Below are 21,678 nucleotides of genomic sequence, written 5' to 3'. Positions count from 1 at the left end.
CGTGATGAGACCACTGCTTTCCAGCCTGGGTGAGAGAGTGAGACCCTATCTCAAAGGAAAAAAAAAAAAGAAGGCCAGGCTCGGTGGCTCACATCTGTAATCTCAGGACTTTGGGAGGCTGAGGTGGGGAGCACGAGATCAGGAGATCGAGATCATCCTGGCTAACACAATGAAACCTGGTCTCTACTAAAAATAAAAAAGCCAGGCATGGTGGCAGGTGCCTATAATACCAGCTCAGGAGGCTGAGGCAAGGGAATCGCCTGAACTCAGGAGGTAGACATTGCAGTGAGCCAAGATCACCCCATTGCACTCCAGCCTGGGCAACAGAGCAATATTCCGTCTCAAAAAAAAAAAAAAAGAAAACCAATAAATAAATCAGGCCACTCATGGGGACCCTCCTTGGGACTATCTAGAACATTCCTGGTGTCTGGAGCTGATTAATCAGTCCTTATGGCCCCTCAGGCAGAAGATCACAACCTTTGTCCCACCCAGGGTTTTAGCCCTGCTGTGTCTGGCCTCAAGATGCCCATATATATAATGGAGCCAATGGTTTCCTAGGGCCCAAGTTAGACACTGGATAACCCAGGTGGGGCGGAGCGAGTGGCACTTGGAGTGAGATTTCCCTACTGGAAGTCCCTGGCCCCAGAAGAGGGGCCTTCTGGAATCCCAGAGCTGTGTGTGCCGTGTGTGTGTGTGTGTGTGTGTGTGTGTGTGTGTGTGTGTGTATACACATGCACTCTGGGGAGGGGGTTGCTCGTTCTGAGCTAGAGGTGTTGGCCCCACCTGCCCCTCCTCTAGTCGGTGATCCCCGATCTCTCTGCTGCCCGAGATGAGGATGATCCGTCCCCTTCCCCAGAGGAGCCTTCTGGCATGGTCGGGGTTCGAACCCAGGGCCAGGGCTAGGGTCTCAGCTCGGGGTGCGGGGGCCGTCTCTGCCAGTGCTGAGTGGATTGGTTCTTATCCCGCGCTCCCAGGCCCGCGCGGCTCACTTGGGCAGTGCCTCGGGGCGCCTCCCAGGTCCCAGGTCCCAGGTCCGCGCGGCGCTCCGGGAGATAAGCCAGGCCCCACAGGAGTCCTGCCCGGACCGGGCGGGCCCCCAACCCGCCCCTCGCCGGCCCCCACCCCGCCCCTCGGGCCGGCCCAGCCCACTTGGCCCGAGTTCCTCTCCATAAAAGGCGAGGTTTGGGAGCGCCTGGGGAAGGGGCGTTGGGTCCACGAGCCGTCGCCGCCGCCGCCCACCGTGTCCCCCTCCCCCACAGAGAGCCCTCGCCAGGCCAGTGGGGGCGCAGGCCAGCCCCCCTGCCACGACCCCCACCCGGACCCCAGTCTCCACTCCCGATCGGCCCCACCCCTGCCCCGGTCCCCGCGAGTCCCGCGCTCTCTGTCCCCATTTTGCGATTGAAGAAACTGAGGCTCGCTGCGTGGCGCGGCTGGGGCCACAGAGTTTGGGACTGAAGGGCAGGAAACGCCATACGTGCCCCCAGGTGGCAATCCAGCTCCTCATGGACGCATATGAACCCTTCTGCAAGTGGGATGCATGTGTATTTTTACACCTTAAGGGATTGGGGGCCTCAGGGATGGGGGCCTTCCGCCGTCCTTAGGCTAGACAACCCCCCAGCGCTGCTACTTAGCTCGCACGTGACCCTGGGCACACGATACTTTCACTCACAGCCTCAGTTTCCCTATCTGTCAAGTTGGGAGAAGGCTTTACACGACCAGTTGTGCAAAGTACAACACCCAGCCGAGGGTCAGCGCAGAGGGGACAGAGGAATGGGGGCCAGGACGGGGCCCAGCGCACCCACCCTCCCGCCCCGCCGCATACACCCTTCTCAGAAAAACCTGCAATTGGGGTGAGACGGATCGGATCTAACCCCGCCCCAGCAAGACTGCAGTGAGACGCAGACGTAGGGCACACCACCAGGCAAACACCGGGTGCTCAATAAATGCAGCTGCGCCCCTCCCGCCCCACGCCCCTGGGGAGCGTGAGTCAGCTTGGTCCAGGCGAGGCTGGGAAGCCCGGCTTTGGCTCTGGTCTGGCTCCACCCGCCTGGCTCTGGGACCGGGGCAGGTCTCGCCTCTCTCTGGGCCTCAGTTTCCCCCTGTGCATGCTGCAAGCCAGAGCCGGGCCTGACCCCCTGGAGGGCAAAGGGCAGTGAGGAGCCGGGCGGGGGGACGGAGCCCGGGGGCCCTCGGGGGGAGCGCGCCCCCTCCCGCCCCCGGCCCGCGGCCCCTGTGCCTCCGAGGCAGGGTGGGCCCTGAGCCGGCCACGTCCGCGGCCCACGAGTCCGCCATAAAAGGCAAACGGCGCGGGTCGCTCTGCCAAACTTAGTCATCCGGCCCGCCGGCAGCCGCAGCGACTTCCTCCGCGGGCTTCCCGTTTTCGGAGCGGGGCCCAGAGGGGGTCCGAGGTGTGGCCGCGGCTTTCGAAATGCCCGGCGGCTTCTCCGAAGGGGCGTTGGAGGGGGCGCCCTGAGCCGGGCGGGAGTGGGGTTGGGATCGGCCGGGTGGGGGAGGGGATCGCCCCCGCCCTCTGGAATGAGCCTGCGGCTCCTTAACCCCTGAGCGGCCGGTATGTCCCCCCCCCGTGGGGGTGGGGCTGGGCTCGGCCGGGGAGCGGGGGGAGGGGGTCCCTGGGTCCAGCGGGGAGTGGCCCCCGGAAGATGCCGGCGAGGGAGGGCCAAGTGCTTGCTCCGAGAAATCTCAGCGAGGCCTCCCTGGGAGAAAAGTGCAAGGCGGTGACGTCCAGTCTGTAAAATGTGAAAAACGCCCAGGCTGAAACCACCCAGAACCCATTCCTGCAGGGAGAAGGGTGGGTGCGACTGACAGGGATCAGTCACTGCGGTGGACCACGGGGGTCTACCTGAGTGCGCCCTTAAGTGGGACCGGTTCCTACTGTCTGGTCCCACTAACATAAAGTTCTAGTACAACCCCCACATTTTATGGTGACAGCAGACAGGTGGCATTATTTATGGATATGGGGGCAGGGATTGGTGGCAGGGGGCACAGAGTGGAGCATGAGCTAGGGAGTGGAGGGGAGCACCCTCTGATTCTGAGATTCTGTATTTCTTTGAGAAAACAACTATAAAACATGGCAAAATAATAATTGCTCAATTCGGAGGTGTGTTATAGTCCCTTCTGTACTTTTCTGTATCTTTGAAATATTTTGACTGGGCAAGTTGGCTCCCGCCTGTAATCCCAGCACTTTGGGAGGCCGAGGCGGGCAGATCACCAGAGGTCGGAAGTTCGAGACCAGCCTGACCAACATGGAGAAACCCGTCTCTACTAAAAATACAAAATTAGCTGGTACACAGTTAGTGGTGGCCCATGCCTCTAATCCCAGCTACTTGGGAAGCTGAGGCAGGAGAATCGCTAGAACCTGGGAGGCGGAGGTTGCAGTGAGCTGAGATCTCACCATTGCACTTCAGCCTGGGCAACGAGAGCGAAACTTCGTCTCAAAAAAAAAAGAAAAAGAAAAATATTTCACACTTTTCAAAAAAGGGAAGAAAGAAAAAGGACAAAGGCTCAAAGTTGGACATGGTGGTCAACAACTTTGACCCTCAGTTTCTTCTTCTATACCACGGGGCAGTCCTCTCTTTGGGGCTAGTTAAAATTATATGCAATAATGTATGCAAAGTGCTAAGTATGAGGCTTGGGCACACAGTAGGTGCTCAACAAAGGGCTCTGATGAGGGGCTCTCCTTTGTCCCCTGGAGGAAGGGAGGGCTTGCTGGGGTGGGGTCCTGGATGGGTAGGTCCTCCGCCCACAGCTCTCTGCAGACAGCTCTTGCCTGGCCCCACCTGGCCTGCTTGGAAAGGCTTGTGTTTCTGACAAACGGGACCAGCCAACCCCAGGCCCTGCCTGTGCCGTTGCGTCCTGTCCAGTCTTGTCCCCGGGGCCAGGGTCACTCCAGGTGAGACTCAGGGCCACAGGCAGGGAAGTCACCTGACCTCCATTCCAAGCGGCCGGATCTTCAGGCAGCCTGTCTGGGCAGTAAGGACACTGGGGTGGCAGGTGCCCGCTGGTCAGGCCTGGAGCCCTGGCCGTAGCACTGTTGCAGGATCATAGCCCAGAGAGCCCCAGAGGGCTGTGGGCGGCCAGAGCTGGCCTGGGAGGAGGGCAGGAGGGGGTGGGGTTAGGAGGAGGAAGACAAAAGAGAAAGTAAAAGGAGATCAGCAGCTTTTCCTGATGTTATTTTTGAACACCCATGGCTTTTGAGCCCTGCACCCAGGCTCTCTGAGAAAAGCCCCCCATGACCCTGACAGGGGAATTAAGACCCCTCGGCTAGGCATAATCTCAGCACTTTGGGAGGCCAAGGCAGGAGGTTCGCTTGAAGCTGGGAGTTTGAGACCAGCCTGGTTAATGTAGCAAGACCCTATCGCTACAAAAAATTTAAAAATTAGCCAGGCATGATGGTGCACATCTGTAGTCCCAGCTACAAGGGAGGCTGAAACAGGAGGATCACTTGAGTCCAGGAGGTCGAGGCTGTAGTGAGCTGCGATTGTGCCACCACACTTCCAACCTGGGCAACAGTGTGAGACTCCGTCTCCAAAAAAAAAATGACTCCCAAATACAGCAAGGTGAAGCAACTTGACCAAGGTGATCAGCTGAGAAGGGCAGAGTCGACCCAGGAAGAGAAAAAGAGAGGGACTGACAGACACATGGCTGGGGGGACTTTCGAGCACTCGCTAGCGGGTAGGAAGCAGCTGCTGGGATGAGTGCCCAAAGGAGCAGGAATAAGGGGTGGAGGGAAGGGCCTCATTTCTGGAGAAGGTTCAGAGTGCAGAGAAAGAAGTCAATGACAGCTGGAGGGTTGGGCCTGCTGCCAGGAAAGCTAGACAGAGACTGCTCTTGGGTGCCATCTAGTGGGGACCTTCTTTGCCATCACCCCTGGAGAGGTAGACCTGTACCTACCCTACTGGATGCCCCACCCACCATGGGCATCCCCATCCCAATTATCCCTCACCTCTCCCAAGGTTGGGGGGCGTCCCCCTAGGCCCTGATGGACAAGAAGTGGCCATGGAAAGCATCCTCAGCTGTCCCAGGGCTCCTCCATCACCCACCCACTAAACGGTCCAGGGACCCTTCGAGGTTTTGCTTTCCCTGTTACACAGTCAAGGAAACTGGCTGGGCACCGTGGCTCACGCCTGTAATCCCAACACTTTGGGAGGCTGAGGTGGGTGGATCATCTGAGGTCAGGAGTTCAAGACCAGCTTGGCCACCATGGTGAAACTGTGACTCTACTAAACTTACAAAAATTAGCCAGGCATGGTGGTGGGCAGCTGTATTCCCAGCTACTGGGGAGGCTGAGGTAGAAGACTCGCTTGAACCAAGGAGATAGGCATTCCAGTAAGCCGAGATTGCACCACTGCACTCCTGCCTAGGTGACAGAGTGAGACTCCATCTCAAACAACAACAACAACAAACACAGATGAAGAAACAGGTCTAGAGGGGCAGCAGCACTTGCCCAGGCTTGTAGCCGACAAGTGGCCAAGCTGGGGAGTTTCCCTGGGATCCAGGGCTGTCCCCAAGCATCCCAGGGGACACAGACAGCACGCAGGCACACGATCGCACACCCCGCCACCCCCAGCCTGCCGAATCTTCATTCCTGTGCATCTGGGCACCCCGAGTCTCCACATCTGGGTGGCTCTGGGTGGAGGCCGACAAAACTGAGAGCCAGCACCCTACCCTGTCTATCCTGCGTCTGAGCAATGTGGTTTTCCCTGGCTGGAAGACCCGCTCACCACAACACCCTGTCCCGCAGGTTCTGCTTCTGCTGTGACCACCACCCCTTACCTAAACACAGACTTCACATTTCCGAGGTTAGCCTGGAAGGAAATAGTTTATACAATACTGCAAAAGCATGGGAAAGGAAGCAATTTCCATCAACAGGAGCCTGTGGGCCGGATGTGGTGTCTCATGCTTGTAACACCAGCAGTTTGGGAGGCTGATGCAGGAGGACTGCTTGAGGCCAGGAGGCTGAGGCTGCAGTGAGTTATGATTGTACCACTGTACTCCAGTTGGGGAAACAGTGAGACTCCGTCTCCAATAAATAAATTAATTAAATTAAATTAAATAAGAGACAGGGTACTTTTTTTTTTTTTTGAGACAGAGACTCTCTCTGTTGCCCAAGCTGGAGTGCAATGGCATGCTCTCAGCTCACTGCAACCTCCGCCTCCCAGGTTCAAGGAATTCTCCTGCCTCAGCCTCCCAAGTAGCTGGGATTTTTTTTTTTTTAAGAAGGGGTTTTACCATGTTGGACAGGCTGGTCTTGAACTCCCGACCTCAGGTGATCCGCCCACCTTGGCCTCCAGAGTGCTTGGATTACAGGTGTGAGCCACCATACCCAGCCAGTAGCTGGGATTACAGGTGCACACCACCATGCCCAGCTAAATTTTTTCGTGTGTATTTTTAAGTAGAGATGGGGTTTCATCATGTTGGTCAGGCTAGTCTCAAACCCCTGACCTCATGATCCGCAAGCCTCAGCCTTCCAAAGTGCTGCAATTACAGGCATGAGCCACTGCGCCCTGCTGGTATTTTTATTTTATTTATTTATTTTTAGATAGAGTCTCACTCTGGCAGCCAGGCTGGAGTGCAGTGGCACAATCTGGGCTCACTGCAACCTCCCTCTCCCAGGTTCAAGTGATTCTCGTGCCTCAGCCTCCCGAGTAGCTGGGACTACAGGGGCCTGCCACCACACCTAGCTAATTTTTGAGGTGTTTGTTTTTTGAGTCAGCGTCTTGCTGTCACCCAGGCTGGAGTACAGTGGCATGATCTTGGTTCACTGCAATTTCCACCTTCCAGGTTCAAGCAATTCTGCCTCAGCCTCCTGAGTAGCTGGGATTATAGGTGTGCGCCACCACGCCTGGCTAATTTTTGTATTTTTAGTAGAGACAGAGTTTCACCATCTTGTCCAGGTTGTTCTTGAACTTCTGACCTTGTGATCCACCCGCCTCAGTCTCCCAAAGTGCTGAGATTACAGGTGTGAGCCATTCCACGCAGCCAGGAATCTTTGATGAAGGCTAATGGATTGTGGTGTCCCTAGAAGTGAATTAGATGGGCTACAAACCAAAGACTCACTTGAGCTATGTAATGAGAGAACTTGAGATCTGGCCGACATAACCCTAATTGGAGCTGCTGCAGTATAGAGACTGGACCTCTCGCCAAGTGTCCGGGCTTCATCGATGTCATGGCCAGCCCAGGGCCTTTGAATGAACAGCAGGTTGGTGCCCCTGAGGAAGGACTCTGAAAGGCCACCACATTGTATTATCTCTTTTTTTTTTTTAAGATGGGGTTTCACCACGATGGCCAGGCTGGTCTGGAACTCCTGACCTCAGGTGATCCACCCACCTTGGCCTCCCAAAGTGCTAGGATTACAGGTGTGAGCCACCGTGCCCGGCCTGTATTATCTGTCTTAGTCATACAATCCAAGGGGATAAGATTTTGAGTTTACTTCAAAATCATCCATGAGGCTGGGCATGGTGGTTCAAGCCTATAATCTTAGCACTTTGGGAGGCCAAGGCAGGAGGATCGCTTGAACTCAGGAGTTTGAAACCAGCCTGAGCAACATAGTGAGACCTCGTCTCTTCAAAAAAATGTTTTTAAAAAGACAGGCCAGACCTAGTGGCTCATGCCTGTAATTCCAGCACTTTGGGAGGCCGAGATGGGCAGATCGCCTGAGGTCAGGAGTTCAAGACCAGCCTGGCCAACATGGTGAGACTCCATCTCAAAACAAAAACATAAAAAAAGAAAGAAAAAGACATTTAGATGGTGCCCAGGGTCTGGATTCAGCCTGGATGGCTGAAAAAAGAGTATTCAAGGTATACTGTACATGCTTTAAAATGCCAGCAGTAAAAAAGCTGGGCAAGGTGGCTCACGCCTGTAATCCTAGCACTTTGGGAGGCCAAGGTGGGTGGATCACGAGGTCAGGAGTTTGAGACCAGCCTGGCCAACATAGTGAAACCCCGTCTCTACTAAAAATACAAAAATGAGCCAGGCATGGTGGTGTGTGCCTGTAGTCCCAGCTACTCAGGAGGCTGAGGCAAGAGAATGACTTGAACCTGGGAGGCAGAGGTTGTAGTGAGCCGAGATCACGCTATTGCACTCCAGCCTGGGCAACAGAGAGAAACTCTGTCTCGAAAAATAAATAAAAAATAAGGGCCGGGCATGGTGGCTCACGCCTATAATCCCAGCACTTTGGGAGGCTGAGGTGGGTGGATCACGAGGTCAAGACCTTCCTGGTCAACAAGGTGAAACCCCGTCTCTACTAAAAATACAAAAATTAGCTGGGCATGGTGGTGCGCGCCTGTAGTCCCAGCTACTCCGGAGGCTGAGGCAGGAGAATTGCTTGAACCCAGGAGGTGGAGGTTGCTGTGAGCCGAGATCGTGCCACTGCACTCCAATCTGGGTAACAACAGCGAAACTCCGTCTCAAAAAAAAGAAATATAAATAAATAAATAAATAAATAAAATGCCGGGCCAGGCACGGTGGCTCACGCCTGTAATCCCAGCACTTTGGGAGGCCGAGGAGGGTGGATCACGAGGTCAAAAGATTGAGACCATCCTGGTCAACATGGTGAAACCCCCTCTCTACTAAAAATACAAAAAATTAGCTGGGCATGGTGGCGCGTGCCTGTAATCCCAGCTACGCAGGAGGCTGAGGCAGGAGAATTGCCTGAACCCAGGAGGCAGAGGAGCCGAGATCGCGCCATTGCACTCCAGCCTGGGTAACAAGAGTGAAACTCCGTCTCAAAAAATAAATAAATAAATAAAATAAAATAAAATAAATAAATTTAAAAAAAAATAATCAATTAAAAAAAAAATGCCAAGAGTAGACCGGATACAGTGGCTTATGCCTATAATCCAAGCACTCTGGGAAGCTGAAGCAGGTGGATCACAAGGTCAAGAGTTCAAGACCAGCCTGGCTAAGATGGTGAAACCCCATCTCTATTAACAATACAAAAATTAGCTGGGCATGGTGGTGGATGCCTGTAATCCCAGCTACTCGGGAGGCTGAGGCAGAGAATTGCTTGAACCCGGGTGGCAGAGGTTGCAGTGAGCTGAGATCACACCACTACAGTCCAGACTGGGCAACAAGCAAGACCCTGTATAAAAAAAAAAAAAAAAAACGGCCGGACGCTGTGGCTCATGCCTATAATTCCAGCACTTTGGGAGGCCGAGGTGGGTGGATCACTAGGTCAAGAGATTGAGACCATCCTGGTCAACATGGTGAAACCCCGTCTCCACTAAAAATACAAAACTTAGCTGGGCATGGTGGCACAGCCTGTAGTCCCAGCTCCTCGGGAGGCTGAGGCAGGAGATTCGATTGAACCAGGGCGGCAGAGGTTGCAGTGAGCTGGGAGTCCAGCCTGGGCAACAGAGTAACACTCTGTCTCCAAAATAAATAAATAAATGAAAATAAATGAATAAAATAAATGTCCAAAGTATGCTCTGGTTGTCTTACTCATGTGCATAAACCAAGACCCCGGGATGTGCCACCAAAATAGTTTGTGGCTGGATCAGCCTGTACTGGAGCCCCCTCTGCCAAACTGACAAGATCCTCAGTAAAGACAAAAAAAGAGGCTGGGCTCGGCGGTGGCTCACGCCTGTAATCCCAGCACTTTGGGAGTACAAGGTGGACAGATCATGAGGTTTAGGAGTTCGAGACCAGCCTGGCTAAGATGGTGAAACCCTGTCTCTACTAAAACTACAAAAATTAGCTGGGGGTAGTGGTGTGCGCCTGTAATCCCAGCTACTCAGGAGGCTGAGGGAGAAGTATAGCTTGAACCCGGGAGGCGGAGGTTGCAGTGAGCTGACATTGTGCCACTGCACTCCAGCCTGGGCGACAGAGTGAGACACCATCTCTTAAAAAAAAAAAGGCTGGGCGTGGTGGCTCATGCCTGTAATCCCAGCATTTTGGGAGGCCGAGGCAGGCAGATCACGAGGTCGAGATTGAGACCATCCTGGCCAACACAGTGAAACCCCGTCTCTACTAAAAAATACAAAAATTATGTTACTGGATGGTAAGTCACAACAAAAAAAATATAGTTGGGTGTGGTGGCATGCGCCTGTAGTCCCAGCTACTTGGGAGGCTGAGGCAGGAGAATTGCTTGGACCCAGGAGGCAGAGACTGCAGTGAGCCAAGATTGCCCCACTGTACTCCAGCCTGGCAGCTGGCGACAGAACAAAACTCTGTCTCAAAAAAAAAAAAAAAGCTGGGCGTGGTGGCTCACGCCTGTAATCCCAGCACTTTGGGAGGCCAAGGCGGGTGGATCACAAGGTCAAAAGATCGAGACCATCCTGGTCAACAAGGTGAAACCCCGTCTGTACTAAAAATACAAAAATTAGCTGAGCATGGTGGTGCGCCTGTAGTTTCAGCTACTTGGGAGGCTGAGGCAGGAGAATTGCTTGAAACCGGGAGGCAGAGGTTGCGGTGAGCTGAGATCGCGCCACTGCACTCCAGCCTGGGTAACAAGAGTGAAACTCCCTCTCAAAAAAAAGAGAGAGAGAAAGAGGGCAGTTGTTGTTCCCCAGCCGAAAGAAACGGAAGAAGCAAAACAAAAGTTAGACAACGAAGTTGGGCATGGGTGGGTGCTTGCCGTCCCAGGCACTTGGGAGGCTGGAATGGGAGGATCCCTTGAGCTCAGGAGGTCGAGAGTACAAGACCAGCCTGAACAACATATCAACATCACCACCCACATCTCTAAAGACTAAAATAGAAGGGCCGGGCGCGGTGGCTCAAGCCTGTAATCCCAGCACTTTGGGAGGCCGAGGCGGGTGGATCACGAGGTCGAGAGATCGAGACCAACCTGGTCAACATGGTGAAACCCCGTCTCTACTAAAATACAAAAAATTAGCTGGGCATGGTGGCGCGTGCCTGTAATCCCAGCTACTCAGGAGCTGAGGCAGGAGAGTTGCCTGAACCCAGGAGGCGGAGGTTGCGGTGAGCCGAGATCGCGCCATTGCACTCCAGCCTGGGTAACAAGAGCGAAACTCCGTCTCAAAAAAAAAAAAAAAAAAAAAAAGACTAAAATAGGCCAGCATGGTGGCTCACACTTGTAATGACAGTACTTTGGGATTTCAGCTGAGATCATACCACTGTACTCCAACCTGGGTGACAGAGCTAGACTCCATCTCAAAAAAAAAAAAAAAAAAAGGCTGAGCATGGTGGCTCATGCCTGTAATCCAAGCACTTTGGAGGCCAAGGTGGGCAGATCACCTGAGGTCAGGAGTTCAAGACCAGCCTCACCAACATGGTGAAACCCCACCTAAAAAAAAAAAAGACTAAAATAAAATAAATAATAAAAAACAAAAAGCCAATTATATAATAGATTTATGTAATTTTTTTTTTTTTTGAGCCAATCTTGGCTCACTCTGCCTCCCGGGTTCAAGCGATTCTCCTGCCTCAGCCTCCCAGGCTGTGATTACAGGCGCCTGCCACCATGCCCAGCTAATTTTTTTTTTTTGTAGAGATAGGGTTTCACCATCTTCGCCAGGCTGGTCTGGAACTCCTGACCTTGTGATCCACCTGCCTTGGCCTCCCAAAGTGCTCGATTACAGGTGTGAGCCACCGCGCCTGGCCAATTTGTGTAAATTTTTAAAAATTATTATTATTTTTTTTTTTTGAGATGGGGTTTCACCATGTTGACCAGGATGGTCTCAATCTCTTGACCTTGTGATCCGCCCACCTCGGCCTCCCAAAGTGCTGGGATTACAGGCGTGAGCCACCGCGACTGGCTATCATTATTATGAGACAGAATCTTGCTCCGTTGCCCAGGCTGGAGCGCAGTGGTGCGATCTTGGCTCACTGCAACCTCCACCTCTCAGGTTCAAAGAATTCTCCGTCCTCAGCCTTCCAAGTAGCTGTGATTACAGGTACCCGCCACCATGCCCATCTAATTTTTTTTTTATTTTTAGTAGAGACAGGGTTTCGCCATGTTGGCCAGCCTGGTCTAAAACTCCTGACCTGAGATGATCCACCCTCCTGGGCCTCTCAAAGTGCTGGGATTACAGGCATGAACCACCTCGCCACACCTGAAAAATTATTGTTATTATTTTTGTTTTGTTTTACCTGAAAAATTATTAATCCCTTCTTCCCTCTGTTGTCTCCCAATCCTGGGCCTAGATTCCAGAATGTGTCACTCTTTTTACTAACTTCTAATAGAAATTTCACATTTTCCCCGTTTTTGGTTTTTTTTTTTTTTGAGATGGAGTTTCACTCTTGTTACCCAGGCTGGAGTGCAATGGCACAATCTCAGCTCACCGAAACCTCTGCCTACTGGGTTCAGGCAATTCTCCTGCCTCAGCCTCCCGAGTAGCTGGAATTACAGGCACGTGCCACCATGCCCAGCTAATTTTTGTATCTTTAGTAGAGACGTGGTTTCACCATGTTGACCAGGATGGTCTGGATCTCTTGACCTCGTGATCCACCCTCCTCGGCCTCCGAAAGTGCTGGGATTACAGGCTTGAGCCACCGCACCCAGCATTTTTCCCATTTTAAGTGTGGCAAGAAACCACAGTGGCATAAACAAGGCCTGTGACTTCTGTTAACAAAAGAAATCACATGTGCTGGGAGCGGGGCCTCAGGTCTATAATCTCAGCACTTTGGGAGGCCGAGGTGGATGGACTGCTTGAACCCAGGAGTTCAAGATCAACCTGGGCAATGCAGTGAGAGACTCCATCACTGTAAAGACAAATCAAAATAGGCTGGGCTTGGTGGCTCATGCCTATAATCTCAGCACTTTGGGAGGCTGAGGTGGCCGATCAATTGAGATCAGGAGTTTGACACCAGTCTGGTCAACATGGTGAAATCCTGTCTCTATCAAAAAATACAAAAAATTGGGGTGTGTGTGTGTGTATATATATATGTGTGTGTGTGTTTGTGCGTGCACGTGTGTGTGGAAAAAAAAGAAAAAAGGGGGAAAAAAAGGAAAAAGAAATAAATAATACAAAAAATTAGCCAGGCATGGTGGCACACACTTGTAGTCCCAGCTACTCAGGAGCCTGAGCTGGGAGAATAGCTTAAACATGGAAGGTGGAGGTCACAGTGAGCCGAGATCAAGCCACTGAACTCCAGCCTGAGTGACAGAGTGAGATCCTGTCTCAAAAAAAAAAAAAAAGTTACAATGGGCTGGGTACGATAGCTCATGCCTGTAACCCCAGCACTTTGGGTGGCTGAGGCAGGTGGATCACTAGAGGTCAGGAATTTGAGACCAGACTGGCCAACATGACCAAACCCCCCTCTACTAAAAATACAAAAAAATTAGCCGGGTGTGGTGGTGGGCATCTGTAATCTCAGCTACTCAGGAGGCTGAGGCAGGAGGAGAATCACTGGAACCGGGGATTCGGAAGTTGTAGTGAACTGAGATCAGGCTACTGCACTCCAGCCTGGGCGACAGAGCAATCCTCCATCTCAAAAAAAAAAAAAAGGTTACAATGGTAAACTTTATATTATGTATCTTTTACTAACATTTTTTTTTTTAAAAAGCTTCATTCTGAGAAGGGGTCCCTAAGTGTCATTAAATGCGAATCTCGTCCACGCCCCTGAAAGCTTACATCCCTGGTACTTACTATTGGCCCAGCCCAGCAGGAAGCTGGCAGCCATGGATTCTGGGGAATGTAGTTTGCAGTCCCCACGCCAGAGTCTTGGCCAGCTGTGATGGGTGTGCTCCGAGCTGGCACATAATAGCTCTGGGGCTGACATCCAGGTCAGCAGGGAAATTGTGGAAGGCACACTCAGTGCGCCCGTCCCCACGCTGCTCACGAGCAGCCTCGCGCACGGCCACACAGACCTGGGCGCACATCTGTCCCCTAGCACCATCAGCAGGTGTGCGCATCAGATCTGCAGTTTGCACCTGGACATCGTTGCCAATCTAAGTGCCCATCCAAGCCGCCCGAGGATCAGGCTCGCAGATGCCTTCTCGTTCTTCCCTGACGCAGCCCCATTTGGAGCAGAGGCCTTGGCAATGAGGGCGGGAATTGGATGTCCAGGATACAGGTGCCCCGGCGGGAAGTGGGTACCAGGCAGCCAGCACAGCTTACTGCAAAGGCCCTGAGGTGGGAGCCCACTTGGCCCAGGATGTGGCCATAGGGGTGAGGTGGGATTGGCCGCGTTGGCTATGAAGAGGCCTCTACCAAGAGACAGTGGCCAGGTCCCCCAGGTGAGTGCTGGGGCGCTGCCAAGTGAATTGAATGACACGTATTGTTCCCAGGGCTGCAGCTGTGGTCTCGGAAGTGACTCAGCAGAATTCCTGGAAGTTGGTAGCGGAGGCTTGCATCAGAGGCGCTGGGGAGGGGGCGTTGCCCGCGCTCAAGCCCCTCCTCCCAGCTACTGCGAACCGCGGAGCTCGCCCACCCTCGAGTCCTCCCCTCCCCCCAGGCACCAGCGGCGACGAGGCTGGGGTGATGCTTGAGGTCTTAGGGTGGGACGGCCCCATCCTCTCGGAAGCCCCGTCCCTGAGACTGATTTAGGGTGGGGGAGGGTGGGGGCTGACGCTGCCCTCAAAACGGGGCTCAAGGCGTTTGGTTTGCAGCTGACAGGGTTGGCCCAATCCGGCCTCCCGGATTGATTCCTTCTAAATAAAAGGAATCTTTCACCCAGCAGGCGGGAGTGGGTCCGCGGATATAAAATAGACCCTCCAGAGTGATCTCTTCCCTAATGGCTGATGGGGAATATGTGTGTGTTGGGAGAGAGGGAGAGGGCAGCCCCCACCCCAGGCTGGGGCAGGCTAGAGTAAAGGCCAGAGCGCTGGACCAGAGCAGCGGCCTCAGCCCCAATCTAAGCAGAGCCTCAGTTTTCCCGTATATACAATGGGCATAACGGTTCCAACAATGAGGCTTGGTGGAGTTACTGGCAGGCTGCGCGCTGTCCGTCTAATTCACCTAATTCAGGGCAAGAACCGCGGTCCGGACCCTGAACCCGAGACAGCTGGGGTGCTCGACCGAAGGCGAAAAAAGCGTCCTGCAGGGCCCAATTCCAAATTACCTTCCTTAGGGAAACCGGAACAAACAAATGCGGCGCGGCGGCCCTGGGTCTGTTCCCTCCTAGGAGCTGGAGCAGCGACAGCCCCATCCTAATAACCCAGCAGCCCGCGCGCCCGCCCTCGCACCCTCGCCTCCACCTGGTTGGTTGGGTTGTGGGGCTCCAGGCGACCGCAAGGTGGCGCCAGAGACGCGCCTGCTTCGCCAAGCTGGGTGGGGCTGGACTCGTCCGGTGACCGGGCCATTTGGGCAGCCTCCCCCAGACCCATTTAAAAGCCCTTCGAAGTGGGAAAGTACTGGGTTCAAAAATGCAAAATAAGAGTCCAGTCAAGGCCGAGCTCAGTGGCTTATGCCTGTAATCCCAGAGCTTTGGGAGGCCGAGGTGGGAGGATCACTTGAGGCCAGGAGTTCGAGACCAGCCTAGGCAATATAGTGAGACACCCACCCCCCGCCATTCTCTATTAAAAATTTTAAAAATCAACGCCTGTAATCCCAGCACTTTGGGAGGCCAAGGCGGGCGGATCATGAGGTCAAGAGATCCAGACCATCCTGGCCAACGTGGTGAAACCCTGTCTCTAATAAAAAATACGAAAAATAGCTGGGCGTGCGCCTGTAATCTCAGCTACTTGGGAGGCTGAGGCAAGAGAATCACTTGAACCAGGGAGGCAGAGGTTGCAATGAGCTGAAATTGCGCCACTGCCTCCAGCCGGGAGACAGAGCAAGACTCCGTCTCAAAAAAAAAAAAAATTAAAAATCAGCTGAGTGAGAGCAGGCGCCGTGGCTCTCACCTGTAATCCCAGACCTTTGGAAGGCCAAGCGGGGAGGATCACTTGAGGTCAGGAGTTCGATACCAGCCTGGGCAATAGCGAGACCATCCCCCCCCCCCCCAAACATCGCTACAAAATTTTAAAAATTACCTGAGTGAAGCTGGGCACGGTGGCTCACACCTGTAATCCCAGCACGTTGGAGGCCAAGGCAGGTGGATCATTTGAGGTCAGGAATTTGAGACAAGTCTGGCTAGCACGATGAAACCCCATCTCTATTAAAAATATAAAAAATAGCTGGGCGTGGTGGCATGTACCTATAATTGCAGCTACTTGGGAGGCTGAGGCAGGAGAACTGCTTGAACCCAGGAGACAGAGGTTGCAGGGAGCTGAGATCACACCACTGCACTCCACCATAGGCGACAGAATGAGACTCCATCTCTAAACATTAAATAAAATAAATAAATAAATAAATAAATAAATAGCTGAGTGTGGTCGTACATGCCTGTAGTCCCAACTATTCAGGAGCCTGAGACCAGAAGGATCCCTTGAGCCCAGGAGTTCAAGGCTGTAGTGAGCTGTGATTGCACCCCTGCACACCAGCTTGGGCTATATGATAAGACCGCCTTTTTTTTTTTTTTTTTTTTTGCCAAAAACTCCGGAGAATACCAAGTAAGAGACCCCCCATCTTAGAAAGAAAGAAAGAGAGAGGGGAAGGAAGAGAAAAAAGAAGAAAAGAAAGGAGAGAGGGAGGGAAGGGAAGGAAGGAAGATTCCTAAATTCAATTCAGAAACACAAAATCCAACAGTGTGACTAATGTCCTTTCCGGCAATCAAGAGTAACTTTTTGTGTTATCTTTTGTCTCAGACACAAATCCCCAAGTCAACCTATAACTTCGCTGAGCCTCAACCCTTAATCAAAAGTAAATAGTAAAGTCTGACCAAAGTTTCCCGGAATTAAATAATCCTTAGATGGGCTCCTTAAGCAAACCAGCCCTTCCTTTGGCCTCCTGTCCAGGATTCAAATTTGTTTTCTTTTATTTATTTACTTTATTTATTTATGACAGGTGTCGCTTTGTTGCCCAGGCTGGAGTGCAGTGGCATGATCTTGGCTTACTGCAACTCTACCTTCCAGGCTCAAGTGATCCTCCCACCTCAGCCTCCTGAGTAGCTGGGGCTACAGGCACACATCAGCACACCCAGTTATTTTTTTTTTTTCTCTTTGAGACAGTTCTGCTCTTGTTGCTCAGGCTGGAGGGCAATGGTGAGATCTCAGCTCACCACAACCTCCACCTCCTGGGTTCAAATGATTCCCCTCCCTCAGCCTTGAGAGTAGCTGGGATTACAGGAATGTGTCACCATGGCCAGCTAAATTTGTATTTTTTTTTTTTTTTAGTAGAGACAGGGTTTCTCCATGTTGGTCAGGCTGGTCTCAAACTCCCAACCTCAGGTGATCCACCCGCTTTGGCCTCCCAAAGTGCTAGGATTATAGGCATGAGCCACCGTGCCCGGACTAATTTATTTATTTATTTATTTATTTATTGAGATGGAGTCTCACTGTTATTCCAGCTGTAGTGCAGTGGCACGATCTCGGCTCACTGGGACCTCAGCCTCCCAGTCTCCTGTTTCAGCCTCCTGAGTAGCTGGGATTACAGGCACATGCCACTACCACCTGTCTAATCTTTGTATATTTAGTGGAGATGGAGTTTCACCATGTTGGCCAGACTGGTCTTGAACTCCTGACCTCAACTGATACACCCTCCTTGACCTCCTAAAGTGCTGGGATTACAGGCATAAGCCACTGCGCCCAGCCTAATTTTTGTATTTTTAGTAGAGACAAAGTTTTGCCATGTTGGTCAGGTGGTATCGAACTCCAGACTTCAAGTGATTTACCCCTGCCTTGGCCTCCCAAAGTGTTGGGGTTACGGGCCAGAGCCACTGCACCTGGCCCCAGCTAACTTATTTTAATTTCTTTATTTTTCGTGACAGATCTGTCATGCAGGCTGGAGTGCAGTGGTGTGATCACAGCTCGATGCAGCCTCAACCTCCTAGATTCTTTTTTTTTTTAAAGATGGGGTTTCACCATATTGGTCAGGCTGGTCTTGAACTCCTGACCTCAGGTGATCCACCCGCCTTGGCCTCCAAAGTGCTTGGATTACAGGCGTGAGCCACTATACCCGGCCTCAACTTCCTAGATTCAAGTGATCCTCCTATCTCAGCCTCCCCAGTAGCTGGGTCTAGAGGCGCATACCACCACGACCAGTTAGTTTTTGTGGCTTATAGTAGAGTTGAGGTTCTGCTCTGTTGCCCAGGCTGGTCTTCAACTCCTGGGCTCAAGCAATCCACCCACCTCAGCCTCCCACAGTGCTGGGATTACAGATGTGAGCCACCATGCCTGGACCCCCTAATTTATTTATTTATTTATTTATTCGTTTTGAGACGGAGTTTCGCTGTTGTTACCCAGACTGGAGTGCAATGGCACGATCTCTGCTCACCGCAACCTCCGCCTCCTGGGTTCAAGCAATTCTCCTGCCTCAGCCTCCCAAGTAGCTGGGACTACAGGTACGCACCACCATGCCCAGTTAATTTTTGTATTTTTAGTAGAGACGGGGTTTCACCATGTTGACCAGGATGGTCTGGATCTCTTCACCTCATGATCCACCCGCCTCAGCCTCCCAGAGTGCTGGGATTACAGGCGTGAGCCACCGCGCCCAGCCCTTATTTTTAAAAAGGAATTGAAGTTGAGTGCAGTGGCTCATGCCTCTAATCCCAGCACTTTCAGAGGCCGAGGCAGACAGATCACAAGGTCATAAGTTCGAGACCAGCTTGGCCAATATGGTGAAACCCCGTCTCTACTAAAAATAAAAAAATTAGCTGGGCATTGTGGCAGACACCTGTAGTCAGTCCCAGCTACTTGGCAGGCTGAGGCAGAAGAATCGCTTGAACCTGGGAGGCGGAGATTGCAGTGAGCTGAGATTTCACCACTGCATTCTGGCGTGGCTGACAGAGCAAGAGTCTGTCTCTAAATAAATAAATAAATAAAATTAAAAAAGGAACTGGAGCACCCACACTACCCAGCTCTGCCCCCAGGTTCTGTGTGATTCCAGGAAACCTTGGGCCCTCTCTGGGCTTCTATGTCTTACCTCCAGCTGGAGAGTGGGGAGGAGGAGGGGAGATTGTGGCTATTCCCATACAGTTTGCGGGTGGGCAGAGGCCCTTGGATTTGAGAGTCTGGGAATCCTCTTTTCCCTTCATTCTACTGGATTCCATTCAATCCAGATGGAATGAGGTCGTGGGAAGGTGGGTAACATAGTGAGACCTCGTCTACCAAAAATTTAAAAATTAAAAATGAGCAGGCCAGGCATGGTGGCTCACGCCTGTAATTCTAGCACTTTGGGAGGCCGAGATGGGTGGATCACATCAGCAGTTTGAGACCAGCCTGGCCAATATGGTGAAACCTCGTTTCTACTAAAAATACAAAAATTAGCCAAGCGTGGTGGCGCCCACCTGTAATTCCAGCTACTTGGGAGGCTGAGGCAGGAGAATTGCTTGAACCCGGGAGGTGGAGGTTGTAGTAAGCCAAGGTGACATCACCATACTCCAGCTTGGGCAACAGAGCAAAACTCTGTTTCAAAAAAAAAAAAAAAAAAAAAAGCGGGGCATGGTGTTGCCTGCCTGTAATCCCAGCTCCTCAGGAGGCTGAAGTATGAGAATCACTTGATCTCAGGAGGCAGAAGTTACAGAGAGCCACAGTCGCCATACTGCACTTCAGCCCGGGCAATGCAAAGTTCTTTGAACTGGGAACTGGCTGCACCATAGACCATACTCCAGTGGGGCCATGTTGACCCCTGCGACCCGAATGTTCATCTCCAGAAAAGAAGAAAGAATGGCTAGCTCTGCCATCATTCCTGCCTCAACTGTTCCTGCCTTAACTAATAAACCTATCTTGTGATACTGGACCCTGTACCTAGTGACGACCACCTCACTACTGCCCCACCTCTCACCCCCATCCCCACCCCTGCAACAAAAGAAGACTAGCTAGTTCCTGCAGTGCCTGATTAACCAATTAACTGACCTTGCGACATTCCACCATTGTTCTGGCTTAACTGATAACCAACCTTGTGATGCTGGACCTTGGACCTTGTGACATCCCCCCTCCCTGTGACACCCCTCCCCAGCTTGCAAAAACCAGCCTGAACTGTAACTTCTGTGACTCTCCACTGCCTACCCCAAACCTTTAAAACCAACTCCTATCCTATCGCCCTCCGATGACTCAGCCTGCCGGCACCCCAGTGAATAAACAGCCTTGTTGCTGACACAAAGCCTGTTTAGGGGTCTCTTCTCTCAGAGCGCACTTAACAGGCGACAGAGTGAGACTGCCTCTCAAAAATAAAAAGAGTTGAAAATTAGCAGGGGGGTCACACCTGTAATCCCAGTACTTTGGGAGGCTGAGGCAGGCGCGTCATTTGAGGCCAGGAGTTTGAGACCAGCCTGGCCAACATGGCAAAACCCTGTCTCTACTAAAATACAAAAAAATTAGCTGGGCGCGGTGGCGGGCGCCTTTAATCCCAGCTACTTGGGAGAATTGAGGCACGAGAATTGCTTGAATCTGGGAGGTGAAGGTGGAGGACCGGTTGAGCCCAGGCAGTGGAAGCTGCAGTGAGCTGTGATTATGCCACTGCACTCCAGCCTGGGTGAGAGAGCAAGACCCTGTCTCACAAAAAAAAAAAAAAAAAAAAAAAAAAAGAAAGAAAAAAGAAAAGAAAGGAAAAGAAGTGGAAAATACCAATGTATCCTGGCTAGAACAAGTCCTAAAAGTTTCTGTAACTGTCTAGAGCTGAGAGGACTTCAGGTCTGCTATGATCAAGGCTCCAGCTCCATTTCCCTGTGACTTCCTTATTAGTGTCTTTCCCTGTAGGTCAGCTTTGTCCATATCCATAGGTGGCCACATGCCTGCTTGGAGTCCTGGCTCCAGGAGTGCCCTACAATTCAGGTTCATAAGCCCATCCCTAGGGTGATGACGGCGTGGGAAGAGGGAGGCCCCCTAGGCACGAGAATGAAGATCTGAGCAGTCCTGAAGTGTGTTGGAGTGCAGAGGGTGGGGGAAGGGGAGATTGGCAAGGAAATCCCTTAGGCGATCAGAGAGGTCTCGGGGAGGATGTGGGTGGGGGCGGACGGAGTAGGGCGCAGCAGGAGAGGTAGGGAGGATGGAAGGAGCGTGGGATGTGGGTGTGGCAGGTGATCCTCCTGCAGCTAGGGATTTCGCAGACTCTGCAGGAAGCAATGGGATCTAAGCCAGAAACCTCAGGTCCCCGCATCCCGCACCCCAGACCTCCTGCTGAGCTCCCCTCAGCCTCTCCCAGCAAGAAACCAGTGGGAGTAGGGAGGGTGAGGGCGGTGATTCCGATCCGCGGGAGAGGGAGGCAACCCGGACGGGTCCGCGCAGGCTGAGCTTGGCCAAAGGCCTAGCGAACACCAAGGCGCCCCCTTTACAGCCGCGCCCACAGTTGGGGCCTTCCCCATGGCAACGGAGCTCCCGCTCGCTCTGACCCCCACTGTGGACCCCAGGCCTTGCTCTCACGGGGCGCCCCCCTTGGGTGTACCGCGGCACCGCTGAGGCCGCGCGCGACACCCAGACATCGCAGCCCCCTGGAGTCCCGCTGCCTATCTCCTGCCAGCTCCGCCTAATTTCCGCCCACGACCCCGCCATTGGCTTCCCAGAGCTAAGGACTCCTATGATTGGTTCATCTCCATGAGGCCACGCCCCCTGATCGGCACAAAGAGTCGGGCCGGCGCAGCCCGCCCTAACTCCGCTTACTGCGAACCGCGGGCGGCGCCGCAGAGCAGCGGCCCCCATGTGGGGGTCGTAGTAGTGACTGCGGCCGTGGTGGCTGTGAGCATTCGAGGAGGGCGCTGGCTTAGGGCCAGTCCGGCTGCCAC

The 21,678-nt window shown here is 52.8% G+C and overlaps 1 protein-coding gene across 1 annotated transcript; it reads right to left on the bottom strand.

Moving 5' to 3' along the window:
* Nucleotides 1-1,789: 1,789 nt before the first annotated feature.
* LOC144580565 (uncharacterized) lies at nt 1,790-15,058 on the bottom strand. Its single transcript, XM_078358080.1, has 2 exons — nt 14,980-15,058; nt 1,790-14,245 (listed from the first exon to the last, which is right to left on the bottom strand). Exon 2 carries the CDS (start codon nt 2,910-2,912, stop codon nt 1,830-1,832), a length of 1,083 nt encoding a protein of 360 aa, XP_078214206.1. The 5' UTR covers nt 2,913-14,245; nt 14,980-15,058; the 3' UTR covers nt 1,790-1,829.
* Nucleotides 15,059-21,678: the final 6,620 nt, after the last annotated feature.

Source organism: Callithrix jacchus, chromosome 2 (genome assembly GCF_049354715.1).
Source record: "Callithrix jacchus isolate 240 chromosome 2, calJac240_pri, whole genome shotgun sequence".
Classification (NCBI taxonomy): domain Eukaryota; kingdom Metazoa; phylum Chordata; class Mammalia; order Primates; family Cebidae; genus Callithrix; species Callithrix jacchus.
Note: the sequence above shows the minus strand (reverse complement) of the source record. Positions and strands in the feature narration are given on the sequence as shown.